Source organism: Brassica oleracea, chromosome C1 (genome assembly GCF_000695525.1).
Source record: "Brassica oleracea var. oleracea cultivar TO1000 chromosome C1, BOL, whole genome shotgun sequence".
NCBI classification, from domain to species: domain Eukaryota; kingdom Viridiplantae; phylum Streptophyta; class Magnoliopsida; order Brassicales; family Brassicaceae; genus Brassica; species Brassica oleracea.
In genome coordinates, this window is record NC_027748.1 from 15,949,107 (window position 1) to 15,964,225 (window position 15,119).

Consider the following 15,119-nt stretch of genomic DNA (forward strand, 5'->3'; position numbering starts at 1 on the left):
GGGATGTTATCGAGTTCTTGAATTTTCAGGGTCTTTTATGATCATTTTAGTTTTTACCTAGTCTAATTATGAATTTGCTGATTTCTGAGGGGCCGTTCAGAAAACTCGTTCTTGTCTATGAATACGTGGAAACTGAAAATTGTCATCTTTAGCCGCCGGCTGCTGTGTGATATCATAAAAAGTTGATGAGTATAATCTTCTCGATAGAACTATTAATGATAAAGCCTACGTTACCGTATTGAATTATGTATGTTGAAATTGTCAACAAATTTATTTTTATTGAAGTTTATGTTTCAAACGAATCATTGTATATAATACACGATTATGGATGGTTAGGTATAGAAACTGGAGTCTCTACAAGATGATTGAAAGTTTCGCGTGGGCTGCTGTTTGCTTTCAAATTATAATATCCACAGTTGAAGTGATGACATTATCTCAACTCAACTTGACAAAGCATATTCCTTCTTCCTAAATATGTAATCAAATAAGAAAATTAACAATTGCTTAGAAAAAATCAAATTGGACCACCACAAAGGTCAAGTAATCAGTAATAACCTCATGAGTGGAATTATACTAGAACCATTGACATTGAATAAGAGCTTATCTTAATTTCACAAGTTACAAGTTGTTGCAACTTGCACGTAAGAGACAAAACTTCAAATGTCTATATTTGTTGTTGGTGAAGTTGTTTATATCTAATAGATATCTGAGAGATCACATGTACAAATTCTATTGGAAAGGATTCACTCTACAAATAAAAGTTTAACTTGTATAGAGTTTAGTTCTACCGAATGTACAAACCCAAAATCTCTTACTAAAAAGAAAAAGTTAAATAGTCATTCAAAATCTCTTACGTGCTTAATCGAATTTGTTTCTCGTCATTCGTTTAATATTAGTACTAAATATTTGATTAAATACACCTGGAGTCAAATAAAATCAAATTTTGTATAGGTAAAGACAGAAAAAATACATTAGGATTGATTTAACAGTGTTGGAAAACATAAGCAATCTCCTATCTACTTTCTCGATTTGGAAAGGGACATTTCTCTACCCATTTTTCGACATGATCTTCTCATTGTTACATACATTCATCTTGTATTTACACTCGAGCCGACCTTACATACTCAATTACTTGACCCGACTAATGACTTTAAATTTCATTTAATAAACAGTAATTTTTTTATTCTCACTCAACTCTACATAATACACAATTTATACGAACATATCCATATTCTTAATTATAAAATAAATAAATAAACTCAAGTATACGCACCATATTTTGCATATAAAAAAGCTTAAGCATAAACCCAATTAGACAATGAGTTATCGATAACCCACAGTATCAATAGACTTACACATCAATTTCGATATGTCACAAATGATCCCACTGTATCTTCTTCTTGCTCTCTTCGCAACCATCCTCGCTCCAACAAGTATCTATCTCTCTCTCTTTCTACATGGCTATTATATTATCATTACTAATTATGGTATATAAACTTAATTAACAACATGGCTCATTAATGTTTTAATTTGAATGATGAAACCAGGTGGAGAACCAGTAGGTGTATGTTATGGAATGATGGGGAACAACCTTCCGTCTAAACCAGACACCATCGCTCTCTTCAGACAAAACAACATCAGAAGAGTCCGTCTCTACGACCCAAACCAAGAAGCTTTAAACGCTCTTAAAAACACCGGCATCGAGGTCCTCGTCGGCGTCCCCAACTCCGATCTCCGTTCACTCACTAACCCTTCCTCAGCTAGAGCGTGGCTCCAAAACAACGTTCTTAACCATCATCCCGCCGTTAACTTCAAGTACATCGCCGTCGGTAACGAAGTTGTACCGTCCAACGGCGGCGGCGATGTGCTCCCTGCGATGCGTAACGTATACGATGCTCTAAGAGGTGCGAATCTTCAAGATAGGATCAAAGTCTCTACGGCCGTTGATATGACTTTGATTGGAAACTCTTTCCCTCCTTCCGCTGGAGAGTTTCGTGGTGACGTTAGGTGGTATATCGATCCCATCATCGGGTAAGTTCATGTATTTGTTTTTTTTTAATCAGTTTTCGGTTACGTACTAGATAGTGATAGCTATAACTTTTTGTTACAAAATATTTAATTCAAACAAATGTTCCTCTAAATAACATGTTATAAATTTATAGCACGTTACTGTAGTATATTAGTTTTTTTTTATAAAATAAATTTTTTAAAATTTTCTTTCTAATATATATATATATATATATATATTAAAACATTTCGCAGTTTATTAGCTAGAAATGATAAACTGCAAATTTTGAAAGTTAAATGAATTTGTTTAATTACTATGGATTTGATATTTTAAAATAGTTGCATAGAAAATAGTACATTTAAAAATATTTTAACTGGATAGATGGATTATCACTCAATTTATCATTTTGCAATAATTTTTTACTGGAGTAATTAACCTGATTTCACAAAAGTTCAATTGACCCAAATAAACCAGCCAAACCAAGAAGTGTATTTGGTTCATTTTCCCCAAATAACTCTCTTTGACTAATCAGGTTCTTGACGAGCACGAACTCGGTGTTACTGGCCAACATCTACCCTTATTTCAGCTACATCGGCAACCCACGAGACATCTCCCTCTCCTACGCTCTCTTCACTTCTCCTAACGTCATAGTTTGGGACGGATCTCGCGGCTACCAAAACCTCTTTGACGCCTTGCTCGACGTCGTTTACTCTGCCGTAGAACGTTCAGGTGGTGGATCTCTTCCCGTCGTCGTTTCGGAGAGCGGATGGCCTTCAAACGGCGGAAACGCTGCGACTTTTGATAACGCGCGAGCGTATTACACGAACCTTGCGGCACGTGTGAGAGAGAACAAAGGGACGCCAAAGAGACCTGGGAGAGGTGTGGAGACGTATTTGTTCGCCATGTTCGATGAGAATCAGAAGAATCCTGAGATCGAGAAGAACTTCGGTTTGTTTTTCCCTAATAAACAGCCAAAGTTTCCGATAGCATTCGCTGGCGTGAGGGAGGGTACGGCGGTCGAGTGATGGTTTGAATCGAGATGATGATAATATGTGATCTCACCATGTATATGAGACTTCTATGAATGTTTGAAATAATATGGGGGAGCGTCAGCGATAATCCCATAAATAATCTCAAATAATAAAGAGTTTCCAGAGATCATAAATTTGTTTTTTTTTGGCTGTTTGAAATAAGAAGTACCTTGATCCATTTGGTTACTCTTGATAAATACCGTTGAATTTTATCAAGCTAGCCCTTTCATTGTTCACAATCTTACCGCCGAATTGTTAGCTTGTTGAATTAGACAGTATTAACATTGTGAATTGTGATGCCAATGTATAGGATTGTGATGCAATATATACACGCGTTGAATTCAACCGTATTAGAAAGTGGAATTGGTTTTGTATTCGTTTTAAGTTACAAAGTAAGCAATTTTTGCTAGGCACGTGCTCCAATTTCTGTGGAAAGAATCAAGCTCTCTAGTTTGTAAACTTGGTGAATGGAAAAATGTTATAGTTTAGATGCAAAATCACTGAATAACTAGGGCATTATATCTTTCTTTTTTTTGTCGGCCTTGTTATTAATAAAGCCACTAAAGGACCAAATGCTTACAGCAAATCCGAGATTAAGTGCTAAAGATCATACAAATTAAAACCCAAACATTTAAAAGTCCACTAAAAGAAGATAATGATTGATGACTTTGAACTTCGGTTTTGCAAATACAACTTTGGTCTTTGATAATATAGATGCAACCGGATACTAGCTTATTTAGCTGTTAGTTTAACAAATGTATCTAAATCATACTTGTCATTGCTATAAATATTTTTTTTAATTCATTATAAAACAAAGAAAAAATGTGAATCCAAAGGGAGAAAATGCAATTAACTTACTTGATGATTTTCTTAAATAAGTAACTAAATAAAAATAATTAAAAACTCAGATCTTTCAACGAAACAACAACAAAAAACTTGCGTTTAAGCTATTTTAATTTCCAGCTTTTAAAAATCTTATATATTAAAACAGAAGTTACAACCTTGATTCATGTGTGATTATTTAAAAATGGACCTAATGAACATATTCCTAGAAAGTCATGTAACATTTAATCTCTAATCATATCATTTAAATTTTGGGTCTACCAGAAAATTTTATTGGGCTATCAATAATTGGATTTAAAGAATAGATAATTCATTGGATTTATATATAGTATAAATTAAATAGATATAATTTAATGTTGTAATACTATACTTCCATATATTAAATATTTGTCGATGTTAACTTTTAAAATTATAAAGATTTTTTTTTAAATACTAAAAATCATATTATCTAACAATGATTAATTTTTACTACCTTAAACCAATGAAAACAAATTTTAAACTATATAGTTTATTTTAAAAATTAAACAAAAACTAAATGTTTAATTATTTACTCGATAATATAAATCTATGAATCGAAAAGTTTAATTTTTTTAAAACTTTCTAAATTTGTGAAATGTTACAATATCTTTGAATATGACAATACAAAAATATTTTACTAATCTTTATATATATATAGTTACGGTTTTAATAATGAAATAATAACCCGAAAATATATATATAGAAGAAGATACAAATACATGTGAAAGTTTAAAACAATTTATTTAATGAAAAATATATACCGTAAACTTATTATGTTTTTAAAATTGATAGACACATATATTATAATATATACCAATTTAGAATTGAAAACAAAATATTTATATAAAATAAATAAAAACAAAAACCCGCGCGATTGCGCGGATCGAGATCTAGTTTTCATTTTAAACTTCAACTAGCTTTTGATCCGCGCGCCCGCGCGGATTTTGTTTTTTATAATTATATGTTTTAAATTTTTGACAATACCATAAATTTAATTGTTTAAATTCTTGTTATAGATTCATAGGTTATTGGTTTGTCTTGTTCAATGTGTTTAACCTCTATTTATAAACTATGAGATTGTTTTTTACTGTCCTCATATTCATTTTATTTGGTAAACTATATATTAAAATGTCAAATATTAGAGTTTTAATTATACTTGTGAGTTTTTATTTAATTATACTATAAATATTTTGATGTAAAGTTGAATATAAAGTTCAAAATTTGGGGATTGGGAATAGGCTAGTAGAAGAAGGCCTTGTTTTCTTTACTTAGACAGAAACATAAATAAAATAGTAAAAAGCAAGTTAGCAAAAAAAAAAAAAATTCAAAAATAAGTACAGCTTGTTGAAAAATTAATTTAGCAAGCCTAATTTAGTTAAGTGACTTGGGTCATTTTGTTATGATTTAAAATTTTGTACATCATAATTTACAATTACAATTACTTTGTGGATAGTTATATAATAGATTCAAGCCCATATATTATTTTTTTTCTGGAAAAAAAAACAGAAACATGTTTCCCTTCTATTGGTTCACTTAGAAAGTGTTGCGGGGAGAATGATGTGATTTTGAGTTTTTCTTTTTGTTTTTTTACCTGCAATAGAAGTTTTATTAATGTGTTGGGTCAATTATACCACAATTGGACCAATGCCCAAAACGAAAACACAAATACATTCATGTCTTCGTGAGGAAGCAAGTTGGACACGTCACCCACCGCTCCGAACAGTCTTCGACTCCGACGATCACCACCGTCAATGTCCGCCGTTCAAATCTCATGCATCTGATCTTGATCCAAAACTCCAGCTGTTTCACCTTTGTCGCCTTAATCTTCCTCTTCATCGGTTATGCTCAGATGCTAGAGAAGCGCAACCCCTCTTCATCGGAAAACCAGCGCGAGGATATTAAGACCGCCCACTCAGGACTGATGGCAAAAGGATATTGCTGATATTACTCCCTAGAAACAGAAGACAGAAGAGATTCACCAAGAAAAGTAAGTGAAGGAATAAAATCAATTGAAACCGGTGAGACGCCATTAAATCCAATCTAAGATCGGAATTAAAAATCAGTCTTAACCGTGAGAAATATATTACAAACAAAACCCATCCCGAAAGACTGAAACTTTAGTAAAAAAAAAAACTGAAACTTTATTTAATCAACTTCAACCGATGAAAGAAATATAAACTTGAAGGAACTGATTGGAATATTGAAAATCACAACATAAAGTCGATCATAGATCGAAATATATAAAAGAAAAAACAGTCGGGCTATGGTCGGAAGAAATTACGATGTACCAGAATCGCTCTCTTTCTCTCTCTCTTTGAAAGATAGAGATGTGATCAGAAAGAAAGAGGCGACTTATGCCCCGTGATTTGATTTTAGGTTTAAGATACACGTAATTTAAGGTGAAGTAAAGTCAATTTATTTTAGTTGGTTTAGGAAAAGTTTAAGACGACAGTTTAATAGGTCAGTGGCATTCCGTGGTAATTATTTAAAAAAACTCAGGGCTAAGTACTAAGTGTACTTCTGTTTTAATAGTTTAGATAGGTCAGTGGCATTTCGTGGTAATTATTTAGAAAAACTCAGGGCTAAGTACTAAATGTACTTCTGTTTTAATAGTTCAAGATTGTATGTTGACTTTTATTTTAATATTGACTTTTATGGTATCTAAAATAGTCTGGTGAACAAAAGCTGAAGTTTATAAAGAATAATTTTTAAAAATTGAGAATTAAAATAGCTTAAACGGAAATTCAATATCGATCATGCGATACAACATCAACATAGGGTGGATGGAGAAATCCAAATGCCTCAAACGGTTCTAAAGATTTTGTGAGTTGCAATTATACTTTTGTCAACAATACACTATGTCATGTCACATGAATGTAAGTCTTCTCTCTTTAAAACAATAATATCATGTAATATTGTTGATAACAAGGAATCTTGGACTCAATATAGAGTTTTCAAGACACATGATCGTCATGGTTCTCTTCCAAAGGAGATTGTTAGTCATCCTTTTCTCCAAGAGCTATAAGTAAATCACAAATACAAATATAATTAGATACCATTCCAAACTAATTCAAAATATTACTCCTAATTTGCAATAATCAAGCCAGAAACTTCTTATATAGATCAATACTGGCAGAACTGGAAGTCTTACTTCTTTCCAAATGTAAGCAAACAAGTCATTATTAAAAAAATCAGTAAAAAAAGGTAAAACATCTAATTATATAAAGGAGTGTTTTACTCCCTCCTCATTGTGACACATAGGATTCCTGCTAGGAAAGTCACTTCGTATCATTGTGCCACGTGTGCCAGTATTACGAAACTCATCGTTTCATTTATTCGAAGTTTCTTATTGGGCTCAGTTGTTGAGTTTGAATTGTTTGGGCCTGTATGTATTGATAAGAAATAGTCGTCCTCGCCGTCGACATACTCTGTCTGAGTCCAAGCGTAGAACATGATAGAAGCGGCTTAATCCAAGTGCTGTCTAACTCTCTTATATTATTTGACGATCTGAAGGCTGTTTGTCGAGTACCGGTTGAGATACTCATGAAGTATTCGCCTCCGTTTGAGATTGGACCGCACTTGAGATCGATTTTGGTTGGGTAAAGACGGGAACGGGAGATTGAACGGAAGAAAGCGGCGTTGAGAACGTCGGGGACGGTGTCGAGCGGGTTGTAGGGTTGTAGAGTGGAGGATGGAGAGAGTCATGGTGGATCAGCTGGAGTGTTGGGTTTGGCAAGCGATCTTGAAACATATTGTGCCAGGGCACTTGGAAGATTCATCCATTGCTAACAAGAGTCTACCGAGAAAAGACTCTATGGAAAGGCTTGACTTTGTGAGGACTTTGTTGACTGATATAGGCACCAGCCTAACTTTTTATTGAGTTTTTGCTTTATGTCCCCTTATAGATCCACATTTGTTTGTCTCATTTTGAACATGGCTCTGGCTCTGTAGGAATATGTCTTCTCCTTTTGCTTGAATGTCGTGATATTCCAATTCTAGGCGTTTGCCTTGGCCATCAGGTACTTATGTCTTCTTACTTGCTAATATCTATTAGCTTTCTTGGCTTAGTTCTTGCACAGTCATGAAAATGAGTAGTTTATCTCTCTCTCTTTCTCCGTTATTTTTGTGAACCAACCAAGACAACATTCTTTGACAGGCACTGGGTTATATCTATGGAGATTATGTGGTGCATGCCCCGGAACCAGTCCATGGACGATTAAGGTATTGAGGTTTTGACAATACAAGGATTTTTCAATGCTCTTTATGTGCCTTTTCTAGAAATGAATTTTTGTCAGCTGAAACAATTCATTTTTTTTTTTTAATTTGGTCATTTCTGCATTATTTTTTATTTCTCAGTGTCTTATAGATATGCTACTCACCATTTTCATGTACTTCATGTAGTGGGATTGAACATGATGGAACATATTGTATTCTGAGCAGGTCATCTACTACTCACACAAACTGAAACACAAAGTTATTCAGAGTTTTAGTAGAGGTGTGGGGATGTTTAACGGCTGATAACCGAATTTAGAAGCAATGCATTGCTCTCAAATCACTTACCACCTAAGGTGATTTTCCTTCCACATCTGCCACATGCATTCATGTTCTGGTGTAGAAGTCAGAGACGTTGAACACGATTTAGAATCTGCCATAGTTGATAACGTTCAGTTGTCATTGTAATGATCACTTAAAGTTATCAGTTGCACAACATATGAGAGAAAAGGATATTTTTGGGAAGAAGAACTTGAAGAGCCGCTTTTGTTTTATTGCCAATCAAGTTCTCAATATGTTATTAGGAGTTATATTTTTTTTCCTTCCAGCTTTTAGTTTGATACATGGCTTCTTAGATTCTGTTTGTTGTATAATCTCTATGAGTTTGTCGCTTACATGGCTTAGACAGTAGTCGAAAAATGAAAGAGCAATTATATTGTAGGCCACTACAGCAAATAGTTAACGTTATATACATAATTTATGAGAGATATATTTTGCTTAATGGTTATAATTGACCATACTTGAGTAAGAAAAAGAAAATCAAGGCGTGTGACAATGCTTTATTCTATACTTCTATCAGGTTGAGAACAATAAGCCTGCGTAATAGATGGATGATATAATGACCATGCAAGCTCACCTATTACGTAGATCTAATTGATGTTTTACTTTAAAGAATTTTTCTTTCTTTTAAGAATTTCTTTGTGTCTATATATTCATGAAACTTGCCCTATCAAGAGCGAAGCTGGGGGATATTGGTAATTAAGCCTATACGACTCATGGTATACCCTACCAAAATGTCACTAAATCTCTATATATTCATATTAAACTCTTAGACAACTCACATGTAGTATTGATCCTACTATAGTTAGTAGCAACTTGTGTGACAGTTAAAACAATGAAGCCTTTATTTTTATATATATCAAAGAAAATTCAAAATAAAAACGATATAGGTTTAGTATTTAAAAATTATATGTTCATTAGTAAAGTCATTGTAAGATGCCATTCAAGCCTGTTTTTCAAGTATATAAAAAATTATATGTTCATTTGAAAGTTTATTTGTCAAGTTCTTTTGTACAAATAACTTTAGTACAATGTTTCGTAAGTCTTATGTGGTTTCGAAACCAAGTTTCTCAATAATACAAATTTCCATGTTGAAAATGTGGTTCTCATATCCGTTGTGTTCAAGTTCTAGAAAAATTAATGATAAAAAGATAAGAATGTTGTAGAACTTAAAGAAAAAGATGAAATCCTATTTAGTAAAGAAGATTATTCAAGATTGATATAATAGAATAAGTAAGAACAGGAGATTAGAACAATAAATAAAGGAGCTTGACATATTTAACATGGATCAAATTGGTTATCTGTTGACCAAAAAATATTAGTGTCCAGGGTCGTCTCAAATTAATTTTAGACCATGTTCAAAAAAATTATTAATCGTATATTTTGTCAAGTAATTTTAAAATTTAATAACATTGTCTGATTTTTTTAATTATAATTTCTAAATTTAGCATTATTTCTAAAATTTAATAGTCTTTTACCATAATTTATCTATATATTTTAAAAAATTCTTAAGCTTTTTATTTTTATATTTCGGGTCTTGTTCGACCGCTCTACTTGCGCGTGCTATTAGACGGTCCTGTTGGTGTCAATATTTTTTTATTCTATGAGAAAAAAAGCCTCACTTGCATATCATGCATTGTTTTCTTTTAAAAAAAATGTCAAAGTACATATTATGCATTATCATATGACATCCAATGACAACTATAATATAAAATTTTAACCACAATATATAATTTGTTATACTTTGTTAATAACTATTTTGTTCAAGAAAAAAAACAGTATTATGTAAAAACGATTATGACCATTTTTCAAAATTGATTATATATATATATTGGAAAATATAGATGGTACAAATAAATCAAAATATATGTAGGACAGGTTGAAGAAAAAAAAACTTCAAAAGAAAAATGTTCTAAAATTATAAAAGCATTGGTTCTATAGTTAAAGTAAAATTTAATTTGTGTATCTTTAACAATTATTTTACATTAAACATAAATAAGCAAGATAAAAAAAATTAGACCATAACTAAGATTTAATTTATTATTTATTCATTTTGTTTATTGTGTTATACATAGCTTTTAATAATGAAAATAATTTTAAAATAGCCTAAAGGCATATATTTTATTACACATATATATATATATAAATATAAATACCAAACATATAACAAAAATTATACGAAAATTCCGGGCGTAGCCCGGGCTGACCTTATTCAGTAAAAAAAGTAATTTTTTTGTGCATATTTATGTATTATGTTGATTTCGTTTCTCCAAATGCAACATAATTTTGGGAAACAAGTTAGCTGGTAAAATCTCCAAAGATATTGGAAACATTACTTCTCTAGAAAGAATGTGAATAAAGCTTCTTCAATCTCTTTCGATTGATCTAATTTTGGTTTCATTTGATTTAGTTTTTGTTTGAAACTGTTAGTTTAGTAATTTGAGCTTGTCTGCAAACACGCAAGAACAAAATGTGCTTGAGGAACTATCTTTATGTTGGGTAATATGACAACTTTTTAGGAGAAAATTGATTATTCTTTTATTTTCAGTTAATTCTTTAGATTTTGTTGCAACCTTTGTCTCATGTTATCTTAAGTAGAGCTTTTCTTTCTTGGTCTATAGTTATATATCTTTGAAAACAAACAGCCTTTCTGGGTTATTACATCCAACGCTCAAGAGTTTATCGGACCTTCAACGACTATATTATATCAAAATTTGAGTTTTTCAAATTTTTTAAAAGTCTAGATATAATGTTAATGATCGTTTGCTTTTTTTTTTTTGGTGCAAATGTTAAAATTCATACCATTTTTGAGTTTTAAAATGTTGCAAAGCAACTAATTACAAGGAGCAGAAATAAAATAGAGAAATAAAAATCATACAAGGAGGTTAACTAAAAGGATCAACAAACCAAAAGTACAACTCGAGCAACGAATGTGCCTGAGAGGGATCCCGGGGAAAAGAGAGTAGCCTGTCACGCAGAGAACGATCAACCAACTTGAAAAAGGCCGGAGGAGGAAGAGACACATTTCTAAAGATACGAGCATTACGCTCCCGCCACAAACCGTAGATTATCACCTGCAAAATCAGCTTGAAAATCACTTTAACCTGAGAGGAATAAGGATCTTGAAACTGTGAGGACATAAGCACTGCTGCTTGGAGATGAGCAGGAGGTGATGAGATAAAAAGCCTACAGAACTTGTTCCATATCTGAACCGCGAACGGACAGTCAAAGAACAGACGGTTGTGGGATTCAAGACCATCAGCACAAAGAACACAAGAATCCGGCACTTGTAAACCCCAAGACAATAATCGATCTCTTGTTGGTAATCTAGCCAACATAGACAGCCATGTAATAAAGGAACAACGAGGAATTTCCTCCTTGAACCACACCACTTCAAACCAAGAAACAGTTGGAGAAGTAACTCGCAACCTGTCCCAAGTAAAACGAGTTGAAAACTCAGAAGTAAAACCACCAGATTGACCCCTCAAGCGGTAGGTATCAGAACAATTGGAAGGAGAAGGGACACTAGTGGTTGACAAGACAACCTGTAACATGACCGCTTCTTCTGAACGGGCTGATGGAAAGAACCAGTTACAATTTACAACTGCCTCAGATACAGAAGCAGAGATAGGAATCTGGAGTTGGCGGGTGCCTGATGAGCCAAACATAGTGCTTAAAGGACCCAATTCTGTCCAGTAATCATACCAGAAGGATGCATATTGACCATCACCCACAATACATCTAAGAAACTGGGGTATGAGATTCTTGAGCTGCAACATACCACGTATTGTAGGAGAAAAACGTTGAGAGTCTCGTACAAGCCAATAATTTTGATCACGAAACCGGTTATGGGACAGCCACGCAACCCATAAAGATCCGGAGTTAGAGAAGAAGTTCCACAGTCTCTTCAGTCTAAAAACCAAGTCATAATCTTCAAGCTGCCTGAGGCCAAGACCCCCCTCCGTTTTCGGCCTACATATATCAGCCCAAGAAACTCGGGCTCCAACAGAGGAAGAAGTAGAATTCTTCCAAAGGAACGATGCACACAGGGAATCCACCTTTGCGTAGAACCGCTTAGGGAGGATGAATACCGAACTCCAAAAGTTCACCATACCATAGATGACAGAGTATATGAGCTTCACTTTCCCCGCAAAAGAGAGACATTTAACAGTCCATGAATGAAGCTTAGAAGTGATTCTCTCTAGAAAAGGTTGGAGAGTAGCCATGTTTATCTTTTTTGGGTCTAACAGAAGCCCCAAATACCTCGTTGGAAAGGTCCCTCTCCGAAAACCCAATAAGTCAGCCATGACCGATGCTTGAATATCAGGATATCCTCCAAAAAAGATCTCAGACTTAGCATTATTCATATCCAAACCAGACCAAGATTTGAAGGTAGCCATAACTGATTTAATACCATTGATAGAAAACCGAGAGCCATCAGAGAAAACCAATAAATCATCCGCAAAAAGCAAGTGAGTAAGACGGGGAGTGGAACATAATGGATGCAGCCGAAAGGAGTTATGTAGCTCAGCTCTGTTCAATAACCTAGAAAGGACTTCCATAACCATTATAAACAGGTAAGGAGAGATAGAGTCACCTTGCCTTAACCCTTTCTTTCCTTGGAAAAACCCAGCCAGCTCTCCATTTATAGCGACTGAAAACCTCGGGGAGGAGATACATTCTCTAACCCAAGTAGTAAACATCTGCGAAAAACCTTGAGCTTGGAGAAGCTTGATGATGAAGTCCCAACAAACGGTATCAAAAGCCTTTCGAATATCCACTTTCAGCATGTCACTCTTCAAACAAGTATTTTTGTTATAGTCCCTGATCAATTCCGAGGCTAGCAGAACGTTTTCACCTAAGCTCCTACCCTTCAAGAAAGCTGCTTGGTTTGGGCTAACACATTTCTTAAGGATCGGTTTCAGCCTATTAGCAATTATCTTAGAGATAACCTTGTAAACCACATTGCAGCAACTGATAGGCCTATAGTCACCAAGGGAGCATGCTTCTGGTTTTTAGGAATCAAAGCGATGGATGTTGTGTTCAAGTCTTTTAAACCACATTGCAGCAACTGATAGGCCTATAGTCACCAAGGGAGCACGCTTCTGGTTTTTTAGGAATCAAAGCGATGGATGTTGTGTTCAAGTCTTTGAGAAATTTCTCAACCCTGAAGAATTCACCCACTGCAGCGACTACATCACTCCCCACAGTGTCCCAAGAGGTTCTAATGAACTCCACAGAATAATCATCAGGTCATGGGCTCTTGTTTAGCGGCATAGAGAAAATGGTTCCCTTGATTTCGCACTCGAGAACATATCTGCAGAGATAAGCTTTTTCCAAATCAGAACACCGGAAGGGAAGAAGATCCTGAATATCCGAGAGAGATATCTTAGCTCAAACAAGTTCACTTGGGAGATTCCATCTTCATTTGCAAAACTGATTAGCTTAAGAAACTTGTTACTATCCTCATTTAAACAAGTTATATTTTTCTAATCTCGTAGACACATTGTGATTCTGTTTTCTTCTTGGTACTTTACACATGCACGCATATAAGTGACAACCATTTCAAAGGAACAATTCCATATTTCATCGAGAAGTGGAAAGAACTCAAGTATATGTAAGACCTTTTTTTTTTAAGTCTTTTTGTCTATTTTACCATTCATCTCATCTAATGACTATGATTGCCTGAATGTTTGTATGATTTTGGGTTCTCCATTCAAGTGACTTGGCTGGACCAATGCATACTTCTATGGTTACTTACGTATAAACAAAACGACCATATAAAGAATGCTACAAATATCATATTAACATTGATAAAATAGTAAAAGTATAACTTATGAATAATTTAATATATAAAATTTAAAATATGATTAGTTATCTCTGAGACATTATTCAAGAAGTGATTTCCATGTGTCATTACCACAATGATTTTGATAGAAAAATAATGACATGACGTATAAACAATGATGACATAGCTTAAAAACTAATTGTGACATTGACATTTACATGTTGATTTATATTGTCATAAGTTTTTAAAAATATGATGATAACTCATAGATCATCAATACTATAATAATAATTAACAAAAAATATAATAGTTGAAATACAAATATAATAACATTTTACAATTTCAAAATATTATTTAATTCAATTTTTGTAATTATATAATTTTTATTGCTAAAAAAATATTTAAAATTTTATGCAAGTTTTTTTTTTAATTGTAATTTTCTAATCCCAATAACACTGGGAAAATTTCATCTTCATTTGCAAAACTGATCAGCTTGAGAAACATGTTACTATCCTCATTTAAACTAGTTATATATTTCTAATCTTGTAGACCCACTTTGATTCTGATTTTGTTCCTTAGTACTTTAAACAATGCATATAAGTGACAACCATTTCAAATGAACAATTCCAGATTTCATTGAGAAGTGGAAAGAACTTAAGTATATGTAAGACCGTTTAATTTTTTTAGTCCTTTGCTTATTTTACTTTTTTTCTCATCTAATGCTTATGACTGTTTGAATGTTTGTATGATTTAGGGTTCTCCATCCGTGTGTAATTTGTTTCAGCTTGCTGTAAATCTGCATTCATAAAGTAGTATTAAGAAACCGATGGTTCTCTTTGACCAGAATCCAAGAAACAGAGGTGATCTAAGTTTTGGTGAA

At 33.4% G+C, this 15,119-nt stretch overlaps 3 protein-coding genes across 6 annotated transcripts in view; all 3 read left to right on the forward strand.

The window, feature by feature from the left end:
- The window catches only part of LOC106296215 (DNA-directed RNA polymerases II, IV and V subunit 9B), a 1,859-nt gene extending 1,705 nt beyond the window's left edge, over window positions 1-154 (forward strand). The window contains exon 5 of the mRNA XM_013732301.1: window positions 1-154. The gene's annotated coding sequence lies outside the window, so the exon portion shown is untranslated.
- A 1,144-nt stretch (window positions 155-1,298) lies between these two features.
- Window positions 1,299-3,310, forward strand: LOC106342666 (glucan endo-1,3-beta-glucosidase, basic vacuolar isoform). Its single transcript, XM_013781670.1, has 3 exons — window positions 1,299-1,433; window positions 1,548-2,031; window positions 2,541-3,310. Exons 1-3 carry the CDS (start codon window positions 1,370-1,372, stop codon window positions 3,031-3,033), a joined length of 1,041 nt encoding a protein of 346 aa, XP_013637124.1. The 5' UTR covers window positions 1,299-1,369; the 3' UTR covers window positions 3,034-3,310.
- A 3,456-nt stretch (window positions 3,311-6,766) lies between these two features.
- Window positions 6,767-15,068, forward strand: LOC106308965 (aminodeoxychorismate synthase, chloroplastic-like). Of its 4 annotated transcripts, none has more exons than XM_013746064.1 (4): window positions 6,767-7,757; window positions 7,852-7,919; window positions 8,057-8,121; window positions 14,994-15,068. In XM_013746064.1, exons 1-4 carry the CDS (start codon window positions 7,592-7,594, stop codon window positions 15,031-15,033), a joined length of 339 nt encoding a protein of 112 aa, XP_013601518.1. In that variant the 5' UTR covers window positions 6,767-7,591; the 3' UTR covers window positions 15,034-15,068. The 4 variants fall into 4 exon arrangements, 3 of the variants coding, with proteins under 3 accessions (XP_013601518.1, XP_013601524.1, XP_013601530.1); XM_013746070.1 differs by lacking the exon at window positions 14,994-15,068 and adding an exon at window positions 8,972-9,130; XM_013746076.1 differs by lacking the exon at window positions 14,994-15,068 and adding an exon at window positions 8,594-8,933.
- Window positions 15,069-15,119: the final 51 nt, after the last annotated feature.

Coding starts and splice junctions, on each gene's coding strand:
- LOC106342666 (XM_013781670.1), top strand. CDS start 1,370: ATGTCACAAATGATCCCACTGTATCTTCTTCTTGCTCTCTTCGCAACC. Junction 1,434..1,547: donor AACCATCCTCGCTCCAACAA/GTATCTATCTCT, acceptor TGATGAAACCAG/GTGGAGAACCAGTAGGTGTA. Junction 2,032..2,540: donor TATATCGATCCCATCATCGG/GTAAGTTCATGT, acceptor TTGACTAATCAG/GTTCTTGACGAGCACGAACT.
- LOC106308965 (XM_013746064.1), top strand. CDS start 7,592: ATGGAGAGAGTCATGGTGGATCAGCTGGAGTGTTGGGTTTGGCAAGCG. Junction 7,758..7,851: donor GACTTTGTTGACTGATATAG/GCACCAGCCTAA, acceptor CTGGCTCTGTAG/GAATATGTCTTCTCCTTTTG. Junction 7,920..8,056: donor GCGTTTGCCTTGGCCATCAG/GTACTTATGTCT, acceptor ATTCTTTGACAG/GCACTGGGTTATATCTATGG.